Here is a 25450-nt window from a genome sequence, read left to right as displayed (position 1 = left end):
TTCCTTTAAATTGTAAAAAAAAAAAAAAAGGGGGGGGGCAACAACCAACACAATAATAGTCATCCAGTGTGACTGAGTCAAAATTTTACATATATTTTTTTTCTTCCAGATTGGCAAAATACATAATATATCTTTTGGTGTGGCACAGAATTTTTGTAATTAGTTTATGTGTTCCATATAACATGAAAAAGGTTGAAAATCACTGGCCTAAGGTATAATCCAGAATTCTTAGTGAAGTTTACTGACTGTTAGTTCTGTGTTCTTTCTGTTCTTATCGGGTTACCTTATTTATATTTTTTTTTATAAAATTTGGTCTTTATTAGTGTTGATTAGAAGCAAAATAGCTATGTAATTTCTCAACTTTTCCTGAATTCCCCTAGCTCTCCTGTTATAAAAAGCTTAATTCTCCCATGAGAGTTTAAAATAAAAGATAAGAGGGTATACTAAACCCATATCTTTTCCCTTTCACATTTTATTTTGATTAACCTTACTACTGTAAAAGAGAATGATCTTTATTACTGTTAGAAACAGGAATGAGCCCTGTCCTTAGAACTGAAACTTAGAAAATTTATCAGGAATCAGTGCTGTTAAAAGCAGAGTAATAGAGAATGTTCACTAATAAATAGAAAAAGGAGTAAGAGAGGACATTGAGAGAGTGAAAGCCAGTAAAAAGGATTACCAGATTGGAAGTAACAGTGAGGCTGAAGGGTCAGTAGATGTTGAGGTACTCTAGAGAGTTAAGTCAGAATGTTAGGTGATGGTCAGAGAAAAGGATGTAGACAACTGAGATCGTAGAAAGATTGCATTTATTGGTATGACAATAGCAGTGAGAGGGTGGGGTGTAAGATAGAATACCAGATTATGACTATGTATTGGTTTCAAATTTTCAGAAATTATTTATACTACATTAAAGAAGGTTAAACTATAACAACCATGCACAGTCAATATCCTCACCTATATTACAAAAATATAAGCTGATATTTGACACTGTGGTTGAGTATGCAGCAACATTGTGGGCCCCAACCCATGTAAAACTTAAGGCAGGGAGGAGGACACATTGTATTCTTTCATTTAATGGCCTGCTTCTCAAGAAAAAAAGGAAGAAAGTCTTCTATCAGATAACTCACAAGGGGGCATGAATAAGAAGGTTGAGGTAAAAACCTAGATATTTAGGCAAAAAGTGAAAATGATCTCTCATAGAAACTATGTCAGTGAGAAAGATGCTTTCCTCCCTATAAAAGGATAAAAATGCATGAAACATCTTTTTAATGGGGAGTAAAGCATCTTAATATAGAACAAGTCATAGAATAGGAACACAGAGACATTTAAATTTCCTCCATGTCTGAGCTGTCTGACATTGAGCATATTTAATCTGAGATGCTGTTTTTTTTAACTTATACTGGAGCTATAGTAACATTTATACTTTTTACCTCTCTTTTGCTGAGGTAAATTCTGCTACTATCAAATTACATGTCATATCCTCCTTTGAGGCTATGTGAGTCCTCTGAAACAAACTATCCTATATAATAAAAGGGTAATATGCAAATCAACCAAACAGCAGAACAATTGATCGCTATGACATCACTGATCACCAGGGGGCAGATGCTCATTGCAGGAGCTGCCCCCTGGTTGTCAGTGCGCTTCCACAGGGGGAATATCGCTCAGCCAGAAGCCGGGCTCACAGCTGCAGTGGCGGGAGTTCTCCCGCCTCCACTGCAGTCGGACATCCTCCAAGGGCTCCCGGACTGCGAGAGGGCACAGGCCAGGCTGAGGGACCTTCTCCTCCCCCCCTGAGTGTTTGAATTTCACGCACTGGGCCTCTAGTCCTATATAATAAAAGGCTAATATGCAAATCGACCGGAAAGGGGAACGACCAACTGCTATGATGCACACTGACCACTAGGGGCAGACACTCAATGCAGAAGCTGCCCCCTGGTGGTCAGTGCACTCCCACAGGGGGAGCGCCACTCAGCCAGAAGCTGGGCTCACAGCTGGTGAGTGCAGTGGTGGTAACGGCAGCTTCTCCTGCCTCCTCGGCAGCACTAAGGATGTCCCACTGACGGCACACGTAAGCTGTCAGTGGGACATCTCCTGAGGGCTCCCAGACTGCAAGAGGGCACAGGCTGGGCTAAGGGACCCCCTGAGTGCACAAATTTCGTGCACCAGGCCTCTAATATAATTGTCTACTTTTATTTTTCTTTCTCATCTCTGTCACCTCTTGATCATTTAGGTACTCTCCAATGTTGCTTAAGGACTTTGATTCTTCACTCTAACATTAGCCATCATTATGAGAGATTTTTAAAAAATCTGTATATCTAAACACTTCTTTAGCCTAGTATTATTTCAAATTTTTTGAGTACTTCAGGCCCAGTGTATTTTTACTTCCTGACATTTTAGCAATGAATTGTTCTGAAATCTTAAATTCAATATGCTGAACTTTCACCAAATCTTACAACTATTTCCTTAAATGAGATAACTACACAAAGCACCTAGATCAGTGATGGCGAACCTATGACATGTGTGTCAGAGGTGACACGTGAACTCATTTTTTTGGTTGATTTTTCTTTGTTAAATGGCATTTAAATATATAAAATAAATATCAAAAATACAAGTCTTTGTTTTACTATGGTTGCAAATATCAAAAAATTTCTATATGTGACACGGCACCCGAGTTTAGTTAGGGTTTTTCAAAATGCTGACACGCCGAGCTCAAAAGGTTCGCCATCACTAACCTAGATTAATACCTTGTAGTACATATGGTTATGTAGTAAACGCTAACTCATGGTATTATTGTTGTTCATCTGCCTCTTGTACTTCATCATCACTAAGCTAGATATCCAATAAAATACTTCCATTTTTTTGATTCTTCCGGAAGGAACTCATCAGTTCCTACCAGATTTTTTTTCCTCTATTTACTCCAAAACCCGTGTTACCCTGAACCATTTTCATATTGATGCCTCTACATCATCTTTGAACTTTCTCTCTATACCACACCTGCTATGGAAACTCCCAACAGCAAATCAGTTCTGCCATCTGTCTAATCTGCTCCAAATTGCTGAATGCTGCTGAAATGGTTCATACCAATTACTGTAAATTTTAGTTTCTAGCCTCAGCTGTATTTAAAAAGTTGTCTCCGTTTTCAGATCTTGACTCCATTACTGGCAATTTTTCTTTCACCTTTTTCTCTTTAAGTAACTTATACTCCACCTCAAACCCCTTGGATGCTATTTATTTTTTTTTATCATAATTCTGTTGTGTTTTTTTAAATGTTTCTTCACTTGTATTAATCATTAATTAATTTCAATTATTTTATTTATTAATTTTAATTTAATTTTTACAATGGATTCTTGAGTAAGGTGTAATTATTACCATTTTAAAAATATATTTTTATTGATTTCTGAGAGGAAGGGAGAGGGAGAGAGACATAGAAACATTAATGATGAGAGAGAATCATTTATCGGCTGCCTCCTACATGCCCCCTACTGGGAATCAAGCCCTCAACCTGGGCATGTGCCCTTACCAGGAATTGAACTGTGACCTCCTGGTTCATAGGAGATGCTCAACCACTGAGCCACAGCACCCAGGCATATTACCATTTTAAAGAAGAAGAAGCTGAGGTTTTGGGAATCATAACTTTGCAAAGTGTTCTTTCTCCCCCAGCCCCCTCCCAGCTATTTCCAGTACCCACCTGGTACCATACATAGTTATCACAGTATTATTGACAGTATTCCCTATGCTATACTTTACATCCCCATAACTGTTTTGTAATTACCAATTTGTACTTCTTAATCCCTTCACCTCTTTCACCCAGTCCCCCAACACTCTTCCTATCTGGCAACACCAGTCCACTCTCTCTGGTGTCTGTGAGTCTGTTTCAATTTTGTTTGTTTGTTTATTTTGTTCTTTAGGTTTCCACATATAAGTGAAATCATGGTATTTGCCTTTCTCTGACTTATTTCATTGAGCATAATATCCTCTAGGTCCATTCATGCTGTCACAAATGGCAATATTTCATTCTTTTTAATGGCTGAGTAATATTCTATTGTATATATTTTCCACTAATTTTTTATCCACTCCTCTATTGATGGGCACTTGGATTGCTTCCATATCTTGCCTATTGTAAATAACACTGCAATGAACATAAGGAATGCATATATTCTTTAGAATTAGTGTTTTGGGTTTCTTCAGATAAATACCCAGAAGTGGAATTCCTGGGTCATAAAGCAGTTCCATTTTTAATTTTTGAGGAACTTCTTTACTGTTTTCCATAGTGGTTACACCAATCTGCATACCCCCCCACCATTGCACAAGGGTTCCCTTCTCTCCACATCCTAGCCAGCGCTTATTGTTTAATTTATTGACGATTGCCACTTTTGACAGGTATGAGGTAATATCTCATTGTGGTTTTAATTTGCATTTTTCTGATGATTAGTGCTGTTGAGCATCTTTTCATATGTCTGTTGGCCATCTGTATGTCATCTTTGGAGAAGTATCTATTCAGGTCCTCTGCCCATTTTTAATTGTATTGGTTGGTTTTGTTTCTTCATTTGTTTTTGGCGTTGAGTAGTATGGGTTATTTATAAATTTTGGATATTAACCCCTTATCTGATGTGCCATTGGAGAATTTGTTCTCCCATTCAGCAAGTTATCTTTTTGTTTTGTTGATGGTTTCCTTTGCTATGTAAAAACTCTTTAGTTTGATGTAGTCCCATTTGTTTATTATTTTCTTTTGTTTCCCTGGTCAGGGGAGATATGTCAGAAAAAATATTGCTACAAGAAATGTTTAAGATTTGACTCCCTGTGTTTTCTCCTAGGTGTTTTATGGTTTCAGGTCTTAAAGGAAATACTTTCAGTTTTTTTCCTTTGAATATGGATTTGTCATATATGGCCATGATTATGTTGAGGCATGTTTTCTCTATTCCCACTTTGCTGAGAATTTTTATCATAAATGATGGTGGATATTAACTGCTTTTCTGCATCTATTGATATGATCATAGTATTTTTATCCTTCATTTTGCGTATGTGATGTATCACATTCATTAATTTGTGGATATTGTATCAACCTTGCACCCCAGGAATAAGTCCCACTAGATAATGATGTATGATCTTTTTACTATATTATTTGAATTTAGTTTGCTTATATTTTGTTGAGGATTTTTGCATCTCTGTTCATCAGGGATATTGGTATATAATTATTTTTCTTTGTAGTGCCTTTATCTGATTTTGGAATCAGAGTAATGCTGACCTCATAAAATGAGCTTGGGAGTCTTTCCTCCTCTTGTGTTTTTTGGAATATTTTGAGGATAGGTGTTAGTTTTGCTTTGAATGTTTGGTAAAATTCACCTGTGAACCCATCCAGTCCAGGAGTTTTGTTTGCTGGGAGTTTTTTAATTAATTATTTACTGTTTCGATTTCATTAGTTGTAATCAATTTGTTCATATTTTTTGTTTCTTCCTGATTCAGTTTTAGAAGATTGTTTCAAGGACTTTATCCATTTCTTCCATATTGTCCAATCGTTGCCATCTAGGTTCATAGTATTTTCTTATTCTTTGTATTTCTGTGACATCAGTTATTCTTTTTCATTTCTGATTTTATTTATTTGGGATTTCTCTCTTTGATTAATCAGGTTAATAGCTTATCAATTTTGTTTATCTTTTCAAAGAAACAGCTTTTGTTTTCATTGATCTTTTGTATTTTTTAGCTTTATTTTATTTACTTCTGCTCTGACCTTTATTATTTCCTTCCACTCTGATCTTTATTATTTCCTTCCTTCCACTCACTTTTGGTTTTGTTTGTTGTAAATTTTTTTATTTCCTTTAGGTGTAAGGTTAATTGTTTACTTGAGTTTTTTTCTTCTTTAGGTAGGCCTGTATTGCTATGCATTTTCCTCATAGGACTACTTTGGCTGTGTCCCATAGATTGCGTTGTTATGTGTTTATTTTCATTTGTTTCAAGATAATTTTTTATTTCCTTCTTGATCTCATTGTTAACCCATTCATTGTTTAGTAACATATTGTTTAGCCTCCGTGTGTTTGTGTGGGGTTTTTTTTGTGTTTTTGTTTGTTTGTCTTGTAATTGATTTCTAATTGCAGAGTATTGTGTCCAGACAAGATGCTTGATATGATCTTGAATGTATTGAGCCTCATTTTGTATCCTAACATATGGTCTATCCTGAAAAATGTTCCTTGTGCACTTAAAAAGAATGTACATTCTGCTGTTTTGGGGTTAAATGTTCTGAAAATATCAATTTATCTATCTGGACTATTGTGTCATTTAAGGCCACTATTTCTTTCTTGATTTTTTAAATCTGAAAAGTCTATCTATTGATTCAATCAGGTGTTAAAAATCCCCTACTATGGCTCTATTGCTGTAGATCTCTCTCTTTATGTCCATCATGATTTGCTTTGTATGTCTGGGTGCTTTTATATTGGGTGCATGATTGTTTACAAGAGTTATATCCTCTTTTCAGTTGATCCTTTATCATTATATAATGTCCATCTTTATCTCCTATCATAGCCTTTGTTTTAGAGTCTATTTTGTTTAATTTCCATTTGCATGAAATAACTTTTTCCATCCATTTACTTTTAGTCTCTTTACTTTTTGCTCTGAGATGGGTCTCTTGTAGACAGCATCTATTTGGGCTTTGTTTTCTTATTGATTCAGCAACACTGTGTCTTTTGATTGGCTCATTTTAGCTATTTACATTTAAAGTGATTATTGAGAAGTATGTGTTTATTGCCACTTTATTTGTTATAACTATGTTTCTTTTTTTCTTCTTTTTTAAAGAAGACTCTATAATATTTCTTAAAATACTAGTTTGGTGGTAATAAACTCCTTTATCTTTTCTTGTCTGGGACACTCTTTATTTTACATTCAATTTAAATGCTACCCTTGCTGGGTAGATTATTCTTGGTTGTAGGTTCTTTCCCTTCATCACTTTGAATAATTCCTGCCAGTCCCTCTGGCCTGAAAAGTTTCCATTGCAAAAACAGCTGACAGTCTTATGGAAACTTCCTTTTAAGAACTTCCTTTTTTCTTGCATTTAAAAATTTCTTTGTCTTTCTTTGTCTTTATTTTATTTTTTGCTTTTTATTGTTATTTGCTGTTTTTTTGTTTGTTTGTTTGTTTGTTTGATGGGAGGGTTGTATTTTTGTTTTTTATAGAGAGAAAGGGAGAGAGAGAAACATTGATTGATTACCTTCCACACATGCCCTAACCTGGATCAAACCCACCACTTTTTGATGTATGGATGATGCTACAGCCAACTGAGCCACACCAGCCAGGGCAAGATTCTCCTTGTCTTTAACTTTTGCCATTTTAATTATGATATGTCTCTTTGGGATCATTTCCTTTGGGACTCTCTGCGCTTCCTGGACTTGTCTATTTTCTTTACCAGGTTGGGGATGTTTTCAGTCATTATTTTTTGAATAGATTCTTTATTCTTTGCTTTCTACCTTCTCCTTGTTGTACCCCTATGATGCAGATGTTGTTATCATGTTTTCCCAGTGGTCCCTTAGATTATCTTTATTTTTCACATTCTTTTTTCTTTTTGCTGCTCTGGTTGGGTATTTTCTATTTTGTCTTTCAACTCACTGACTGTATTCTCTGCTTTGTATAGCCTGCTGTTGAATCCCACTAGTATAATCTTCATTTCATGTGTTGTATTCTTCGTTTCTTACTGGTTCTTTTTTACAGTTTCTTTGGCTTTTTTTATGTTTACTCTCTTTGTTTAAGTTCTTGCTGAGTTCATCCATTCTTCTCCTAAGTTCCTAGAGCATCATTATAATCAGTGTTTTGAAGTCTTTGTCTGATAGCTGGCTTGCCTCCATTTCACTTAGTTCTGTTTCTCAGGATTTCTCTTCTTCTTTCATTTGAGGCATATTTCTTTGTCTCCCCAGTTAGCGCTGAAACTTCTTCTGTAATAGGTTATGAATAAGACACATTACATATAATGCCTCGTGTAATCCTCCCAATAATCTTATGACATGTGTGCAGTTATTATCACTGTTTTGGGATTACTGACTTTAAGTAACATTTTTCAGGTCATACAGCTAGAAAGCTTTGGGAATCAACACAAGCATCTGACACCAAAGCCAAGCCAATCTGAAGCCAAAACCTATGTTCTTCACGATAGTAGGCTAACTTTTCTCTTTGTTTTACATTCTATCCTTCTGCCATGGTAGATTTGCTTAAGTGCATATTATCATCATCATCATCATCATAGCTGACATTTACTGGACATTGACTATGTGCTGAGCTTGTTTTAACCCTTTTATATATATATATTTTTATTGATTTCAGAGAGAGAGAGAGAAAGAGAAACATCAGTGATGAGAGAGAGTCATTGATTGGCTGCCTCCTGCATGCCCCACTCTGGCGATCCAGCCCGTAACCTGGGCACGTGCCCTGACTGGGAATCCAACCGTGATCTCCTGGTTCATAGGTCAATGCTCAGCCACTGAGCCACGCTGGCTGGGCTTACCTGTTTTCAATATAATGTCAATATAGTATTGATATTATAATAATACATATTTTACAGATAAGCAAACTGAGGCCCACAAATGATATGTAATTTGCTCAAAGTCTAAAACTAGCAAGTGGTGTATAGATAAAATTTGAACCTGTCGCCAAAACCGGTTTGGCTCCGTGGATAGAGCGTCGGCCTGTGGACTGAAAGGTCCCAGGTTCGATTCCGGTCAAGGGCATGTGCCTGGGTTGCAGGCACATCCCCAGTGGGAGGTGTGCAGGAGGCAGCTGATCGATGTTCCTCTCTCACCGATGTTACCTACTCTCTATCTCTCTCCCTTCCTCTCTGTAAAAAATCAATAAAATATATTTAAAAAAAAAATTGAACCTGTTAGTTACGGGAATTTATTGAGTGTGCAGCACTAGGCAGTCGTGATTGTAGCGCCCCCTGTGTTTAACTACCATACTGCCTGATCTAATTTGACCTCTGTTCCTCTAGATTTAAAATCTTTTAGTTGCAGCCTATAATTTGCAAGTTGAAAACCAAAGTCCGTGGTTACAGAGCCATTCCTAACCTGTCTCTACCTCTCATTTTCCAAGTCATTTCTATATATATTCTAGATTCCAACTACATAGAACTATTTCCAATCTCTATAATATACTATATGCTTGCTTAATTTTACACATTCTTTTCCCTCTGATTACTGTCCTCCCCTCTTTTGCTCTTGTGATTCATCTCTTCAAACCCAATTTGAGTAATTCTGATTTTTTTTCTGATCTTTCTACTAGCTACCCTTAGGGGGCAAATATGGTCAGCTCTCTCTTTTGTGTTATTGTGCTTCTTGTCTTTATAGTCAAATTTATTTACTTTTCTATCTCCCCATCAAAACTATGAACTATTTGAAAACAGGACCATAAATTGTTTTTCTTTGTATCTCTATCACAGTACTTAATGTTTATATTCATTAAGTATTGATGGTATGAATAAAAATACCTTATTGTGAAATAATTTAAAAACTAAAAATTTCCTCTGTTTGTTTTTCCCCACACTTCAACCTACCCAAGGAACAATGACACCTCTAATTGGTACAGTGATTTCCAAATAGATTCTCAAATAGATACACATTAGAATCTGAGGAGGGGGAAAACATGTAATTTGAACATGTTTGTTTTCTTACCTACTCCCACCCTCCCCCACACAGTTGAATTTGATTTAATTCTCCATCCCTCAACTGTTATTAGAAAGTCAGTGCTCTAAAACACACTATAAGCAGATGTTTTAGCTTTTTTCTACTTCTGTTATCTTTAATATGCAAGGTCTGCATTTAGCACTGTGAGAAATACAAAGGAGCCAGAAATGTTCTTTCTATAAGCGTACTTACAGTATGATAGGTTCAAAACAAAACAGTTTTAGATAAAATAAAAACTATTAAATTCTGTTCAGAAGTTTAGGGAAGTATTCTGCCATAGATGAGCTTGTGTCAAAAATAATCTCAACAGATAATGGGATTATTAGTTACAGAATGTAAAATAAATGTTTAAACTATTTAAATAAATAATAGAAGAATAAAAACATGAGCAAAGAATGAATAATGAACCAACAAGACGAGGCAGAATTTTTTTAGAAATAAATAAATAAAATGTGATTCTAGGTATCAGAGATATACTTCAGAATAATTGAAGGAAAGGTGGTGATGAAACATGATTTACCATTAATTGATAAATTGTTAAAGCTGGGTGGGAAGGAGAACTAAATAAAACTTATAAAAATAGGAAACAAAACATATGAAATTGAAAAACAAATGAATGGGTTAAATACCACAAGGTAGTTAGTGGTGTGGAAAATATAGCTAATGAAATTACCTGAGTACAACACAGAGAAAGATGAAAAATATGAAAAAAGAGGCCAAGAGACTTAAAGGATAGAATGAGAATGATTAATACACTAAGTAGAGTTCAAGAATGAGGGAATGGAGAGAATGGGGCAGTGGCCCTGCCCAAAACAGTAATGGCCTAGAATTTTTCAGAATTGATAACAAACAGGAACTCTTAAGTCAAGTCTCTAGAAGGATACATAAAAACTTATCTACATCTAGCCTGGCCATTGTGGTTCAATGTTTGAGGGTTGACCCATGAACCAAGAGTTCACCAGTTTGATTCCTAGTCGGGCCACATACCCGGGTTGTGGGCTTGATCCTCATTAGGGGCATGCAAGAGACAGCCAATTGATGTTTCTTTCTCATCAGTGTTTTTATCTCTTGATCTGTCTCCCTTCCTCTCTCTCTAAAATCAATAAAAACATATTTAAAAACACAAAAACAGAGAGCAGAAAGTGTTTACCTGGGATTGGGAAGTAGGGAGAGGTTAGTAAGGTACAACTTATAGCTATAAAATAAATAAGTTCTGAACATCTACACTAATAAAAGAGAAAAATGGTAATTGGCGTACGACGCTACCCTTTTCATTGGCTAATCAGGGCTATATGCAAATTAACTGCCAACTCAGATGGCAGTTAACTGACAACAAAGATGGCGATTAATTTGCATATGTAGGCACAATGCAGGGAGGCGGAAGGGAAAGCAGGAAGAAGCCCCCTGCCACTGACAGTGATCGGAAACCCAGGGGGGAGCTAAGAGCCAGGGGCCAGGGCAAAGGCGGCCCTGGGGTCTGCCTTTGCCCTGCCCCCCAGCCCTGATCGGAGAATCAGGCACCTTTGCCACCCTGGCCAGTGATAGCAGGAAGTAGGGGTGGAGCCAGCGATGGGAGCTGGGCACGGTCAAAGCTGGCAGTCCTGGGAGCTAGGGGTCCCTTGCCTGGGCCTAAAGCGGAGCCCTCGATCGCGGGGCCGCTGCAGCTGCGGGTCCCCGCTGCCCGGGCCGGACGCCTCAGCCAGAGGCGTCCTCTAGGGGCAGGGGCGGAGCCGGCAACCGAGGGGAGCTTGGGATCCCCTGCCCAGGCCTGACACCTCTGCTGGAGGCCTCAGGCTTGGGCGGGGGTCAGAGCCAGTAATCGGGGGGGGATGGGGGTCTATGCCTCTGGCCGAGGCATCAGGCCTGGGCAAGGGGCCGATCAGGCGATCGGGGGGGGATGGGGGTCTATGCCTCTGGCCGAGGCATCAGGCCTGGGCAAGGGGCCGATCAGGCGATCGGGGGGGGATGGGGGTCTATGCCTCTGGCCGAGGCATCAGGCCTGGGCAAGGGGCCGATCAGGCGATCGGGGGGGGATGGGGGTCTATGCCTCTGGCCGAGGCATCAGGCCTGGGCAAGGGGCCGATCAGGCGATCGGGGGGGGATGGGGGTCTATGCCTCTGGCCGAGGCATCAGGCCTGGGCAAGGGGCCGATCAGGCGATCGGGGGGGGATGGGGGTCTATGCCTCTGGCCGAGGCATCAGGCCTGGGCAAGGGGCCGATCAGGCGATCGGGGGGGGATGGGGGTCTATGCCTCTGGCCGAGGCATCAGGCCTGGGCAAGGGGCCGATCAGGCGATCGGGGGGGGATGGGGGTCTATGCCTCTGGCCGAGGCATCAGGCCTGGGCAAGGGGCCGATCAGGCGATCGGGGGGGGATGGGGGTCTATGCCTCTGGCCGAGGCATCAGGCCTGGGCAAGGGGCCGATCAGGCGATCGGGGGGGGATGGGGGTCTATGCCTCTGGCCGAGGCATCAGGCCTGGGCAAGGGGCCGATCAGGCGATCGGGGGGGGATGGGGGTCTATGCCTCTGGCCGAGGCATCAGGCCTGGGCAAGGGGCCGATCAGGCGATCGGGGGGGGATGGGGGTCTATGCCTCTGGCCGAGGCATCAGGCCTGGGCAAGGGGCCGATCCTGCGATGGGAGGGGGATGGGGGTCAACGCCTGAGGGCTCCCAGCATGTGAGAGGGGGCAGGCTGGGCTGAGGGACACCGCCTCCCCCGCCCCCCCCCGCACGAATTTCGTGTACCGGGCCTCTAGTTTAATGTATAATATGGTGACTATAGTTGATAACACTATTGTATAAATGTAATTTGCTAAGAGAATGGAACTTAAATGTTCTCATCAAATATATACTTTTCTATATAATATCATCTCTATATTTATATAATCATGTAATATATTTAAAATATTTGAGGTGTACATGTTTATTAAATAGATGAGCGGAATCCTTTCAAATTGTATACATATATTAAATCATTACAGTGTACCCTTTAAATACTTTTTTTCATTGCTATATATATAACCTTTACTCATGGGCTATATCTGCCTGTTGCATACGATATAATTTCTCAAAGCTTGGAATCAGATTGGACACTGCAGCCTTATCGCCTATTCCACATTGATATTTCATGTGGTAAAAATAAATGATTGAAAACCCAGTTTAGCAAAGATTATGTCATCTAAAGGAATGTGGTACGTTCTGTTGACTGTTTCTTATGGTGTCCTGCAGATGTCACTGTGTTTCTTTTGAAAAGTCAAAATATCTCTGTTGCCCCAGAGTTCCTCAAGAACAGTTTGGGAACCTCTGCCTTCTTTGTGCTTCAGTTCTTTTTATGCTAAATGTGTACTGGGTTTTTTTTAATTACAACATATGTTTTAAGGTGTTGCTCTCTTTCCCCACTTACACTTATAACTGATTCAGTGTCTCTTGCCTTTTTATTTACTTTTTGACCTTGCAGAGGCTTTACACAAACCATACAGATTTCATAGGTCTACCACCAAGTTTTCTCTTTTGTCCTGTGTTCAAATTCATTAAAAAACAAAATGAAACACCAACTTGGGACAGTTTGCCAGTACTGCCAATCAGTACTTAGCTCAAAACATACTACTCAGCTGTTTTGATCATTTTACTCCATCTAGCATTTTGTTACTCTTAGAATTTGACATTACCTACAAAGATGCCCTTGCTTTATAAAACTGACCTGCTTCTGGAAAATTGCCAGCAAATGAGCAGTCTCACTTGCAATTTAAATTCAGTAAATATTAGTGGCATCTATTTATATAGAAGCTACTTTGCTTTGATACTGTATCTCTGCTTTACCTATCCAAATCACACTGGATGTTAGGGATTAAAGTAAGATTGAGGTTCCATGATTTCTGACATAAAATATCTCACTCTGTTCTAGAGCATAGCTAACATCCCCTTAAATTGTAGAGAGAATGATACTCACAGGGAACAATGTAAAATAACAAAATTTGAAGAGCTTTATATGTAAAACCTCAGCAAATGAGCAGAACTCCAGGAAAACTGGCCTAAGGCTTTGAAATCTCCTTCCATCACAAATCTCAGAACTTCTAGTATAATTCAGTTTAAAGGATAGAATAAAGAGACAGAATAGAGAAACGAATCAATATGCGAGTTTTACCAGAGTGGCTAGAATATGTACAGATGAGGTGATTGGGCCTTCTGTCACCTAGTGAAAGGTATAATGTTATCACTTATCAGTGTGAAAGTATAAGAACTGTTAACAAGTACTAATTCCATACCCAGCATCTATATGCCTCCCATCTGCCTGAACTATAACAAGACCTTCTCCCTAATATAGTGGGAGAAGACAGGGAAAAGGAGGCCTCTCCTTCTGTAACCTAAAGCAATGCAATATAAATTACCAATCCCTACTTGAATTATTTAGTCTGTTTATTTCCCAAAATAACTTTCCAAATATGTAAATCTTTAACTTGAATAGAATATTACAGCATTCACACACTGCTTTTAATTACCATTTGCTTATCTTAAAATAATTATACTCTATTCATACTTCTTCTCTCCCATAGTAATGTGTATCAGAGAGAAGAAACAAGGTAGGAGGCACTGGGCTCACATATTCACTGCCATACGTATCTTTGTCTAGTCCTTTTCCTGTTGGTGCTGAGACCCTCTGGTGTGTCTTGAATCATTTTTTTCATGTTCTCTTTTTTGTAAGTGTTTTCTGTATTCATTTGTATCAACTTATTTTATTATTTAAAGTCAAAAGATTTTTTTATTGTGTATACTAAGAACTTACATAAGATGTATAATTTCATAAATTTAAAGTCATTATTTGAAAGAAGTAATTTACTGTGTAGATCTAAAAGAAAAAACGTTTATCTGTTTTTGTGGATGCTGTACAAAATCCTGGAAAAACAAAATAATAGAAAAGTCTGGTGCTTTATAATTAAAATGTGTGTAGATTATAGCATATATGTAGACATCAGTTTATGATTTGATTCCCCAACTTATAAACTGTGTTCTTCAAGTACGTTTAGTAATTGATTGTTAAAATCTTAAATGCATTACCCTATGTAAGCATTTTTAACTAGAGGCCCAGTGCACAGATTCATGCACTGGTAGGGTCCCTTGGCCTGGCCTGTGCCTTCTTACAATCTGGCACCCCTCAGGGGATGTCGGACTGCCGATTTTGGCCTGATCCCTGCAGGCCAGGCCAAGGGATCCACCAGTGCCTGGCCTCTAGTATGCATATAAGATTTTTGGTTAATCTCTTCCCGCCCTCCCCCACTTTCCTCTGAGATTCATCAGTCTGTTACATGTTTCCCTGACTGTGCATTGAACGTCTGCCCCCTGATGGTTAGTGCGTGTTATAGCTACTGGTCAAACAGTCATCCAGTTGCTTAGTCTTTTATGTATATAGATGACTACAGAGTATTCTCTCATATGGATGTGGTATAATATATTTGACCCTGGTTTGGGGACATTCGACTTACTGCGGGTTTTTTTGTTTGTTTGTTTTTTGTTGTGTTTTTTTTGATGATGTGATAATTGAACATCTTTTTTTTTATAAAACTTAGTCTGAATTTCCGTTTTTCTCCCTACCTACAAGAGTCCCCTGCTATTATTAATTCTATTATCCAATGGTATTCTTTGAAGGTTAAGGGACCTAATATTCTTTAAGTGTTTGGCATATTGTGTGGCCCACTGTAAGTGCAGAATAAATATTCTCCATAACCTTTCTCTGACTCAGCATTGATACAGGAAATATGATTTGAAATGGTTCTTTGAGGTGAGCACTGAGGTCTTTTAGCAATAGCACAGCAAGGGATGCCAAATGGCGGAGGAAAATCCGAAAGATTGAAGCTGTAAGATTGGAAAGAGTTTCTGTAGTCATTCATTTGTTTTAGTTGTTCCCAGTTGTATATTCTTTATATAAAAGGAATATCTTAGCTGGAGACTCTCAGAATATAATTTTCTTCCTTTGAATGAAAATGTATATGTTTATTAAAGTAATATTACAAGAGAGAAACATTGAAAAAGCACTCTTTAAAATAGTGCAATCATTGTGTGTGTTATTTGTTTATTGTATCTATATTTTATACTTTTTGTGATATTTTAGTCAAGTGTGTGTCCATGATGTCTTCTCTGTTTTCTTTCTTTTTTTTTTTTTAATTATCCTAGTCGCGTGAACTGGAAATTTCAGTTTATTGGCGTGATTGGCGATCTCTGTGTGCTGTAAAATTTCTGAGGTTAGAAGACTTTTTAGACAACCAACGGCATGGCATGTGTCTCTATTTGGAACCACAGGGTACTTTATTTGCAGAGGTAATAAATGTATTTTATTAAATGTGCATAACTGTAATTGAAATTATATATGTAGACAGCATGATGTAGAAGTAAAGAGAGTATTAGGCTAAACCACGTACAACTTGAAATCTTGGCTCAGCTTTGCCACTGAAAAGGTATATTATCTTAAGACAAATAATTTATCCTCTGATTTGTTTACTCAGAGGGGGTTGGGCTATATTATATCTAAGGTTCTCTTAAATTTTCAAAACTTAGTAATGTAATGAATTTCATGACCATAAATCCAGTGCTATATTCATATCAACTTAAATTTTCTTCACTGTAGGTTACTTTTTTTAATCCAGTTATTGAAAGAAGACCAAAACTCCAACGACAAAAGAAAATTTTTTCAAAACAGCAAGGTAATTACTAAGAAATCAAATACTAAGTGTTTCCTGAAGTAAAGAAAATCTGTGCACTTTTTTTTCTTTTTTTAAATCTTCATTGTTGAGAGTATTAACCCCGTTAACCCCTTCTAGTTCGTTCTGCTCTCTGCCCCAGGCCATCACTACCCTATTGTCTGTGTCCATTTTTAATTTTTTGAGGGAAACTCCATACTGTTTCCATAATAGCTGCACCAGTCTGCATTCCTACCAGTAATATACTAGGGTTCCCTTTTCTCCACATCCTTGCCAGCATTTGTCATTTATTGATTTGTTGATGGTAGCCATTCTGACAGGTGTTAGGTGATACCTCATTGTCATTTTAATTTGCATCTCTCTGATGATCAGTGACTTTGAGCATTTTTTCATGTATCTTGGCCTTCTCTATGTCCATTTTGGAGAAGTGTCTATTTAGGTTCTTTGCCCATATTTAAATTGGATTGTTTGTCTTCCTTTTGTTAAGTTGTATGAACTCCTTTATATTTTGGATAGTAACCCTTTATCAGAGGTATCATTACTAGACATGTTCTCCCTTACAGTGGGCTCCTTTTTCATTTTGTTGATGGTTTCTTTTGCTGTGAAGAAGCTTTTTAGTTTGATGTAGTCCCATTTGTTTATTTCCTCCTTAGTTTCCTTTACTCTAGTAGATGTATCAGTAAACATGTTGCTATGAGAGATGTCTGAGATTTTGCTGCCTATGATTTCCTATTTTTATGATTTCACAACTTACATTTAAGTCATTTATCCATTTTGAATTTATTCTTGTGTATGGTGTAAGTTGGTGGTCTAGTTTCATTTTTTTGCCTGTATCTGTCCAGTTTTCCCTCTCTTCCATTGATCTATGTGCCTGTTATTGTGCAAGTATCAGACTGTTTTGATTACAGTGGCTTTGTAGTGTAACTTGATATGTGGTATTATAATCCCTCCAACTTAGTTCTTCTTTCTCAAGATTGCTGCAGCTATCTTGGGTCTTTTTTGGTTCCATATAAATTTTGGAGAGTTTGTTCTAGATCTGTGAAATATGCTGTTGGTATTCAATACAATAGGGATTGTATTGAATCTATAGGTTGCTTTGGGTAGTATGAACATTTTAGTGATGTTAATTCTAACAATCCATGAACACGATATATTCTTCCACTTGTTTATATCTTCCCCTATCTCTTTCTTCAACACTGTGTAGTTTTTGAAGTACATGTCTTTTACCTCCTTGGTTAAGTTTATTCCTAAATATTTTAATTTTTTTGTTGTTGCACTGGTAAATGGGATTGTTTGTTTAATTTCTCTTTCAAAGAATTCATTAGTGGTATATAAAAAATGCCATCAACATCTGGGTGTTAATTTGTATCCTGCTACATTGCCAAATTCATTTTTTTTTAAATATATTTTATTGAGTTTTTACAGAGAGGAAAGGAGAGAGAGAGTTAGAAACATTGATGAGAGAACCATCGACCAGCTGCCTCCTGCACACTCCCCACTGGGGATGTGCCCGCAACCAAGGTACATACCCTTGACCGGAATCGAACCTGGGACCTTTCAGTCCCCAGGCCTATGCTCTATCCACTGAGCCAGACCGGTGATGGCGCCAAATTCATTTATTAAATCTAGTAATTTTTTGATGGCGTCTTTAGGGTTTTCTGTGTACAGTATCATGTCATCTGCATAAAGTGAGAGTTTTACTTTCTCATTATTTCTTCTTGCCTGATCCCTGTGGCTATGACTTCCAGTGTGTTCTTTATTAGTGTTGTCATTCTTTATTTCCGACAGGTCTTTTTTCATAGTTACTATATCTTTATTCATGCTGTTGAGCATCTTTGCAGTCATTATTCTGAACTCTACATCTGATAAATTTCTTATCTCCATTTCACTTAGCACTTCTTCTGGAGAATTCTCTTGTTCTCTCATTTGGGGCTTGTTTTTTTGTCTCCCCATTTTGGCTGTCTGTTTAGGTTTGTGTCTGTTTATTAGGTAGATCTGTTATGACTCCCAATCACTAGTGCAGGAAAATGTCAGGCACTGTTTGTGACTGGCCCTGAGTACCTGTTTGGAGCTATCAACTATCCACAGGTTGTGGCTTCCTCTGCTGGGACTCGGTTCTTTTGGAAAGGACCAAGATGTGCACCAAGATCTGCTTTTCCTTGTCCCAGGCCTGGATTAGATCAGGCAAAGACTCAAAACCTCCAGAGACCCGCCTCTGTCTGCAATCTGATTGGTATTCAGTCTTGATTAGCCTTAGGCTACCCACTACTGGAAGGGGTGAGAGGTTTTCCAAGTGGGTGGGGCAAAGACTCCAGAGACCTGCCTTTGTCTCTGATTGTTATTTTCAGTCTCTTTAATGGGCCTCAGAAACTCTATAAGGTGGGGCAAGAAGTTTTCAATTACTTTCCCCCCACCTACCTCCAGGCAAAAGCTGCCTTGATGGTAAAGGTGTGCAGGAGAAAGATGTCCTCTGCAGTATGAGGGAATGTTTCAGCACAGGAAACAGTTGTCTGCCTTCCAAGCTCTAACCCTATAGTCCCCAACTGGTTTCATTCCTGGCTTATGCTCGTACAGCTCTAGTCCACTCTGCCCTTCCTCTGCCATAGCACAAGGTGAGTGGCTGCACATGAAATTTTGTGCATTGGCCCTTTAAGGGAGTCCCTGCATTTCCAGCCTTCTCTCCCTGGTAGACAGCAACCCTGCTGCTTTTCACAGCCAGATGTTATGTGGGCACCTTTCTCAGTTCTGGTCTGGGGGGCCCGTCTTGGGGTTTAGACCCCAGAGTTCTCAGTGGCAACCCCACATAGCTGAGATATCTCTCTGAAAATTCAGCTGCTGTCTGTGGGAGCCTAGCCAGCCCTTTTGTGTCTCCTCAATTCCCGTCAGTCTCTATATGGTCTCCACTTTCCATCTTTGGTTATCAGGGTTCTCTCCAGCTAGTCTTCAGTTGATTATTCAGGGTGGTTTATCTGTATTTTAATTATAATTCCAGTTTGGTGTTGGGAGCATGTCCGTGTAGTTTCTACTTTTCTGCACCTTTTTGGAATCTCTCCATACTGTTTTAAAAGTGATATCCATCTTTGTTTTTTGTTTTATTTTTATCTGTGTATTCATTTATTTTTATTAAGGAATATTTTAAACATACTCATAAGTAGAGAGACTAGTGCAGTGTACCATCACTTAACTTCAACCACAGTCAACTCATGGCCAATTTTGTTTTCTTTATATCTCTTTCACTCATTACTGCCTCAGATTAATTGGAGCAAATCCAGACATCATATTGATTTATTCTTAAATATTATAGTTAGTATCTCCAAAAGATAAGAATTTTTATTAAGCTTTAACCACATATCATTACTAGACTTTAAAAATAAAGTATCTACCTATTTATCTTTAAAACTGTTTTTGCTGTTTTGCACTAGTATTTATAACAACTAGTTAACTATTTTTTAAGTGGCACATTTTATTTGTCCTTAAATTATAAGCCAATGAATATGAATTTTTTAATTATAGCTTTTGGTAGTATGTAAAAAATTACTTGTTCTGTTTATTTACAATATCCACAGGCAAAACATTTCTCAGAGCTCCTCAAATGAATATTAATATTGCCACTTGGGGAAGGCTAGTGAGAAGAGCTATTCCTACAGTAAATCATTCTGGCACCTTTAGTCCTCAAGCACCTGGGCCTGCTACAGTGCCAGTGGTTGATGTACGCATCCCAGAACTAGCATCTCCAACTAGGTATGTGTCTAAGATTTAAGCATTGCTTTTATAAAATACAAAAAAATTGTGACATTTGTATCTATTGATTACAGTGGGCCTATTTAAAATCTCATTTTTTTCCAAATTGTATGATGAAATTAGTATTCTGATTACTTTTAAAAATTAAAAATTGTTTGCTTTAATTTTAGATTATTTATAATACATATTTTTGATAACTTTTTGGTGACTTACTTTCTCTTTTATAAGTGATTCTACAGTAACCAAATTGGACTTTGATCTTGAACCTGAACCTCCTCCAGCCCCACCACGTGATTCTTCCCTTGGAGAAATGGATGAATCTGCTGAATTAAGAGATTTGGATGCACCAGAACAGGCAAGCCATTTTAAACTTGTATTTTTACCATGTGAATTACCAGTAAAAGCTTCATAGTGAATGAGGTATACATTTCAATTATTTAAAAATTGTCTGTGTCCTGTCAGTATTGCTCAGTTAGTTGGAGCATCATCCCATGGGCCAAAGTGTCACAGGTTCCATTCCCAGTTAGGGCAAATTCCTGGGTTGCAGGTTGGATCCCATTAGGAGAGCAGTAGATCGATGTTCTCTCTCACATCAATATTTCTCTCTCTCTCTCTTTTTGTCCCCCCCCTTCTCTTTCTTTCTCTCCCTCCCTCACTTCCTCCCCCTCTAAATTCAATGAGCATATCCTCAGGTGAGGATTTTTTTTTAAATTGTCTGTGTTTTGTGTTCTTATGAGTGAAACAAAAATCTCTAGATGTCCATGGGCCAGTAGAGATAAAATAGGCTGCTTCAGCTAAAAAGAGCATAAGAACATGATTGATAGTAAATGATATATTGTGTAAACACTCTTCCTCTTCTGGCTTGGTTAACATGATTTCTGAATACACATTGAGGGTGGCATTAATGTGTTAAGTTTTTCACATGTTTAGATAAATGCAATATACAATTAATAACCTTTAAATGAATATTTAGTATCTGAATTTAACTTTTCTTACAGATATTGACTTCTGGCATTTTTATTTTAACTTTATCCTTACCTAACTAAGTTGAATGTTTCTTTGATTTAATGAGTATTTAATATTTCACAGGACTCAGAATCTGTTTTTGATATTGAAAATGACAGAAACAGTATACGTCCAAAATCTCAATCTGAATTTGAGGCTGATATTCCTCAATCAAGCCTAGAATACAGTGGAGTTCGAGAACTTGAGGATAGAAGGTAAAGAATATATACAGAACTTTGCTACTGCATGTTTGGTCTCATACTTTTACCTTATTTTTAACTGATACTGCTGTTTTCAGATCTCAACAAATGTTTCAGTTTAATCTACAAGACTTCAGATGTTGTGCTGTCTTGGGTAGAGGACATTTTGGAAAGGTAATCTCTTAATATTTCTTTAATACCTACAAAAGTAATAACTCTAGTGGGAAATAATTATTTAATCTCATTTCAGGTGCTTTTGGCTGAATATAAACACACAAATGAGATGTTTGCTATAAAAGCCTTAAAGAAAGGAGACATTGTAGCTCGAGACGAAGTAGACAGGTTAGTTTTTTAAAACATAAACCAATGAACAAAAACAGATCCAGAGACAGAGAAGCATCGATCAGATGCTCAAACCTCAGAGAGAAGGTAGGGGAGGGTGGGGGTAAGGGGGAGACATCAACCAAAGGACTTGTATGCATGCATATAAGCATAACCAATGGACGCAGACACCAGGGGGTGAGGGTGAGGGCAGGATTGAGAGGGTGGGGTGGGGGGGCATTGGGGGATAAGGACACATTTGTAATAAGTTAATAAAGGGAAATAAAAATAAATTATTTATTTTTCTGAAGTTGTGACTTAATAACAGTAAAACTATCATAAATAGGGTGATTAAATATGAAAATAAGTTAATTCCAAGTTGTACTTGAATATTTGACTTGATTTTCTTCTACTTTAAGTCAAGTTGATTTTCAGGGAGAGAAGGAGTAGTAATTTTTTTCTATTGAGTCAAAATTCATGTTCCAGAGTCAGAAATTTTGAACAATGTTATTTCTAGCAGCTTGTAAAAATTCTTACAGAAAAAAACCTATGATTCTATAGACTTTACAGAGAAATTATACCACTCTCAAGGAGCTTCTTGAAGCATGTTACAGAATTCTTCATGTAGCCTCTCTATTTTCCAGTCAGCCTTCCAAATTAAAACCTATGCAGCATATCTTTACTTCACATATTATATGATAAAATACTTGAATTCTGTAATTTATGAATTAAAAAGACTGTCCTTGAAATTACCTTGGCACAAACTTTTATTTTTATTATGCTTTAGATTGCTAAATTCTGTGACCATTTCTTGATAAATTTTCACAGTTTACCCTAATTAAGTCTTTTCTGTTAACTATAACACTAGCTATACGTGTGCTTCTCCGGTACTGTCAGTGCGAACTCTATAATCTTTGTCATACTAATCATATATTTTAGTTTGCATTAACATATTTCAATTCATTATATACATCAAGCAGACCAAATTTTTTAAAGCATATGTAGCAAAACAAAGACATATTTTATGGTTTTAAAGTTATAATAGTTAAGAACTTTGCTTAGTTTAGAGTTTGGTAATTTCTAAAGAGCATTGTTTCCAGCTATAGAACCTAAGGGAAGAAAAAAACCTATTTATTTTTAAATGTTTTCTCTTACAGCCTGATGTGTGAAAAAAGAATTTTTGAAACTGTGAATAGTGTAAGGCATCCATTTTTGGTGAACCTTTTTGCATGTTTCCAAACCAAAGAGCATGTTTGCTTTGTAATGGAATATGCTGCCGGTGGGGACCTAATGATGCACATTCATACAGATGTCTTTTCTGAACCAAGAGCTGTGTAAGTATGCTTTAGACATTTCTCTGAATTTTTCATGACTAATTTTTTTCTGGAAAGGAAAAAAGCTCTCTGAATTAATTCTCGTCCCCCATCCCCTTTTCCAAATAGAAACTAAGACTTTAGAAATTTTTACCTTTTGCCACCAAAAACAAAAACAAAAAATCTATTTAATTCTGTTGTCCATGTTGAAATTTCATGGATTACCCTAAATCATACTTGATAATTTAAATACAAAACTTAGATTCTTTTTAATAAAATTTTTGCTGGGTTTGTTTTTTTTTATAATTTTTTAAAATTGATTTGTTGTTGTTTTTAGAGAGAGAGGATGGGAGAGAAAGAGAAACATTGATGTGAGATGCTCCCTACCAGGGATCGAGCCCACAACCCAGTCATGTGCCCTGACCAGGAATCAAACAGGCACAGGATGATGCACAACCAACTTAGACACCGTGGCCAGGGCTAAAACTTTTGTTTTCTGTTACATTTTATCTCTAGGGAATGCCATTATGACCATGACTTTAAATACCAAATATATTCCAAGTACATTGTTAAGTGGAAAGAGAAAGGGTAGAATAGTCTGTGTCATTTTATTGTACGAAATACTAGTATTCGTGTTTTAAAGAGTAATTTTAAGTATCTGTATATGTTTACAATATCTCTGAAAGTATCTAAGAAAGTTGTATATATATTGCTTCCAATGAAAGATATAGAAAGTAGACTAAATTAGAATCCTTTTTGTAATTCTTGAATATGATATAATATGAACGTTTTACTTATTCAAATGCATAAAAAATAAATAATAGCATACACAAGATTAAACATATACATATATGTAGTTCCCCCTATTGTTATCCCAGTTTATAGCTCTTAAATGGTGGAGCTAGGATTTGAACCTAGGAAAGTGCTCTTAATAGCTACACTGTACATCAGTGATGACGAACCTTTTGAGCTCGGCGTGTCAGCATTTTGAAAAACCCTAACTTAACTCTGGTGCCGTGTCATATATAGAAATTTTTTGATATTTAAAACCATAGTAAAACAAAGACTTATATTTTTGATATTTATTTTATATATTTAAATACCATTTAACAAAGAAAAATCAACCAAAAAAATGAGTTTATGTGTCACCTCTGACATGCGTGTCATAGGTTCGCCATCACTGCTCTACATGCTAGTGTTTACCAAATTTAGGTTTTTTTTTTTTTAAGTCCTCACCTAAGGATAAATTTTTCATTGATTTTAGAGAGAGGGAGGGAAGAAGAGGAAGAGAGAGAGAGAGACCTTGATTTGATTGAGAAACATCGAATAGTTGTCTACTATACACACCTGACCAGGGATCAGTCCTGCAACCTTTCGGTTTATGGGGTGACACTCCAACCAACTGAGCCATACCAGCCAGGACTCACTAAATTTATATCTTCAGCCAGGACTCACCAAATTTACTTGACTTTCCCTCTGTATGGCTGATATTATTTCTCATTTAACTTCTCAAACTAAGCTACTGATTTTTCCTGACCTCACCCACCACTTCCCAGACCTACTGCTCTTCTAGTCTTCTCCATCTTAGTAAATGTCAGCGCCATCTATCGATTGTACAAGCCAAAACACGGAGAGTCATTCTTGATCCTCTTTTTCCTCACATGCAACATACAAATTATTAGCAAGTTTGATCAATTCTACCTTCAAAACATATCTCAAATCAGTAGTAAATCTCTATTGGGTTTATTTTTAAGTTGTCATTACTTGTTTATATTTTGACAACTGACATTTATTTAGCATTTTCACTTCTTTGATTCATATCATAACCTTTAGAGGTATGTAGAGCAGAGAGTAGTATACTGTTGTACCTTCAAATTTCTTCTGTTTTGTTATGCCTTTAAAATATGTTTTGTGTGTTTATATATAAAATCCAGTTCTTCCTTTAGAAAGTTTTATTTTTGCTGAGACTGCAATTCATATACAAATGAAACAAGCCCAATGAAGTACAGAAATAAAAGATACGTTGCACTACTTCAGATCTGAAGTACTTCTCTAATTATTCAGATCTCACCTCAAATGTTATTTCTTAGGTCATTTTTTGAGTATCCAGTTTAAAATACCACTATTACTATTGTCCAACCCATGTCTCTATTGTATTTTATTTCTCCATAACACTTTATTTCTACCTAAAATCATCTTATGTATTTATTTTTTACATAAGATGTAAAAGGCAGAGAAACAAGGACCTTTTTTATGTACTAACAGAATAGCTAGAAAGGTGGCTGGCGCATAAATGACCAGTGACTTTTTACTGATTGAGACTATGAAATCAAAATCAGTTCAGTTCCTAGCTTTACTGTTTTCTAGCTATGTGACTTTAGACAAATTACTCTCTGAGAGCATCATTTTCTGCTTCTATAAAATATTTTACCTTAAAAGCTTTAAGATTAAGCCAATTGATGAAAATATCTATCACAGTACCTGACACATAGTAAGCATTCACTAATATATATATATATATAT

General features: G+C 37.2%; 1 protein-coding gene across 4 annotated transcripts in view; it reads left to right on the top strand.

The window, feature by feature from the left end:
- The window catches only part of PKN2 (protein kinase N2), a 102303-nt gene that overhangs the window by 59039 nt on the left and 17814 nt on the right, over positions 1 to 25450 (top strand). For all 4 annotated transcript variants that reach the window (XM_006760794.2, XM_015562050.1, XM_015562051.1 and 1 more), the window contains exons 9-16: positions 15824 to 15967; positions 16275 to 16350; positions 19914 to 20088; positions 20317 to 20443; positions 21178 to 21308; positions 21392 to 21467; positions 21544 to 21635; positions 22772 to 22948. In XM_006760794.2, coding sequence (XP_006760857.2) covers positions 15824 to 15967; positions 16275 to 16350; positions 19914 to 20088; positions 20317 to 20443; positions 21178 to 21308; positions 21392 to 21467; positions 21544 to 21635; positions 22772 to 22948 — 998 coding nt within the window. The remainder of the gene's footprint in view (positions 1 to 15823; positions 15968 to 16274; positions 16351 to 19913; positions 20089 to 20316; positions 20444 to 21177; positions 21309 to 21391; positions 21468 to 21543; positions 21636 to 22771; positions 22949 to 25450) is intronic.

The sequence above is a fragment of the Myotis davidii genome, unplaced genomic scaffold, assembly GCF_000327345.1.
Source record: "Myotis davidii unplaced genomic scaffold, ASM32734v1 scaffold156, whole genome shotgun sequence".
In the NCBI taxonomy this organism is placed as follows: Eukaryota; Metazoa; Chordata; class Mammalia; order Chiroptera; family Vespertilionidae; genus Myotis; species Myotis davidii.
The sequence above is the reverse complement of the archived record's forward strand: the minus strand, read 5'-3'. Positions and strand labels throughout refer to the sequence as shown.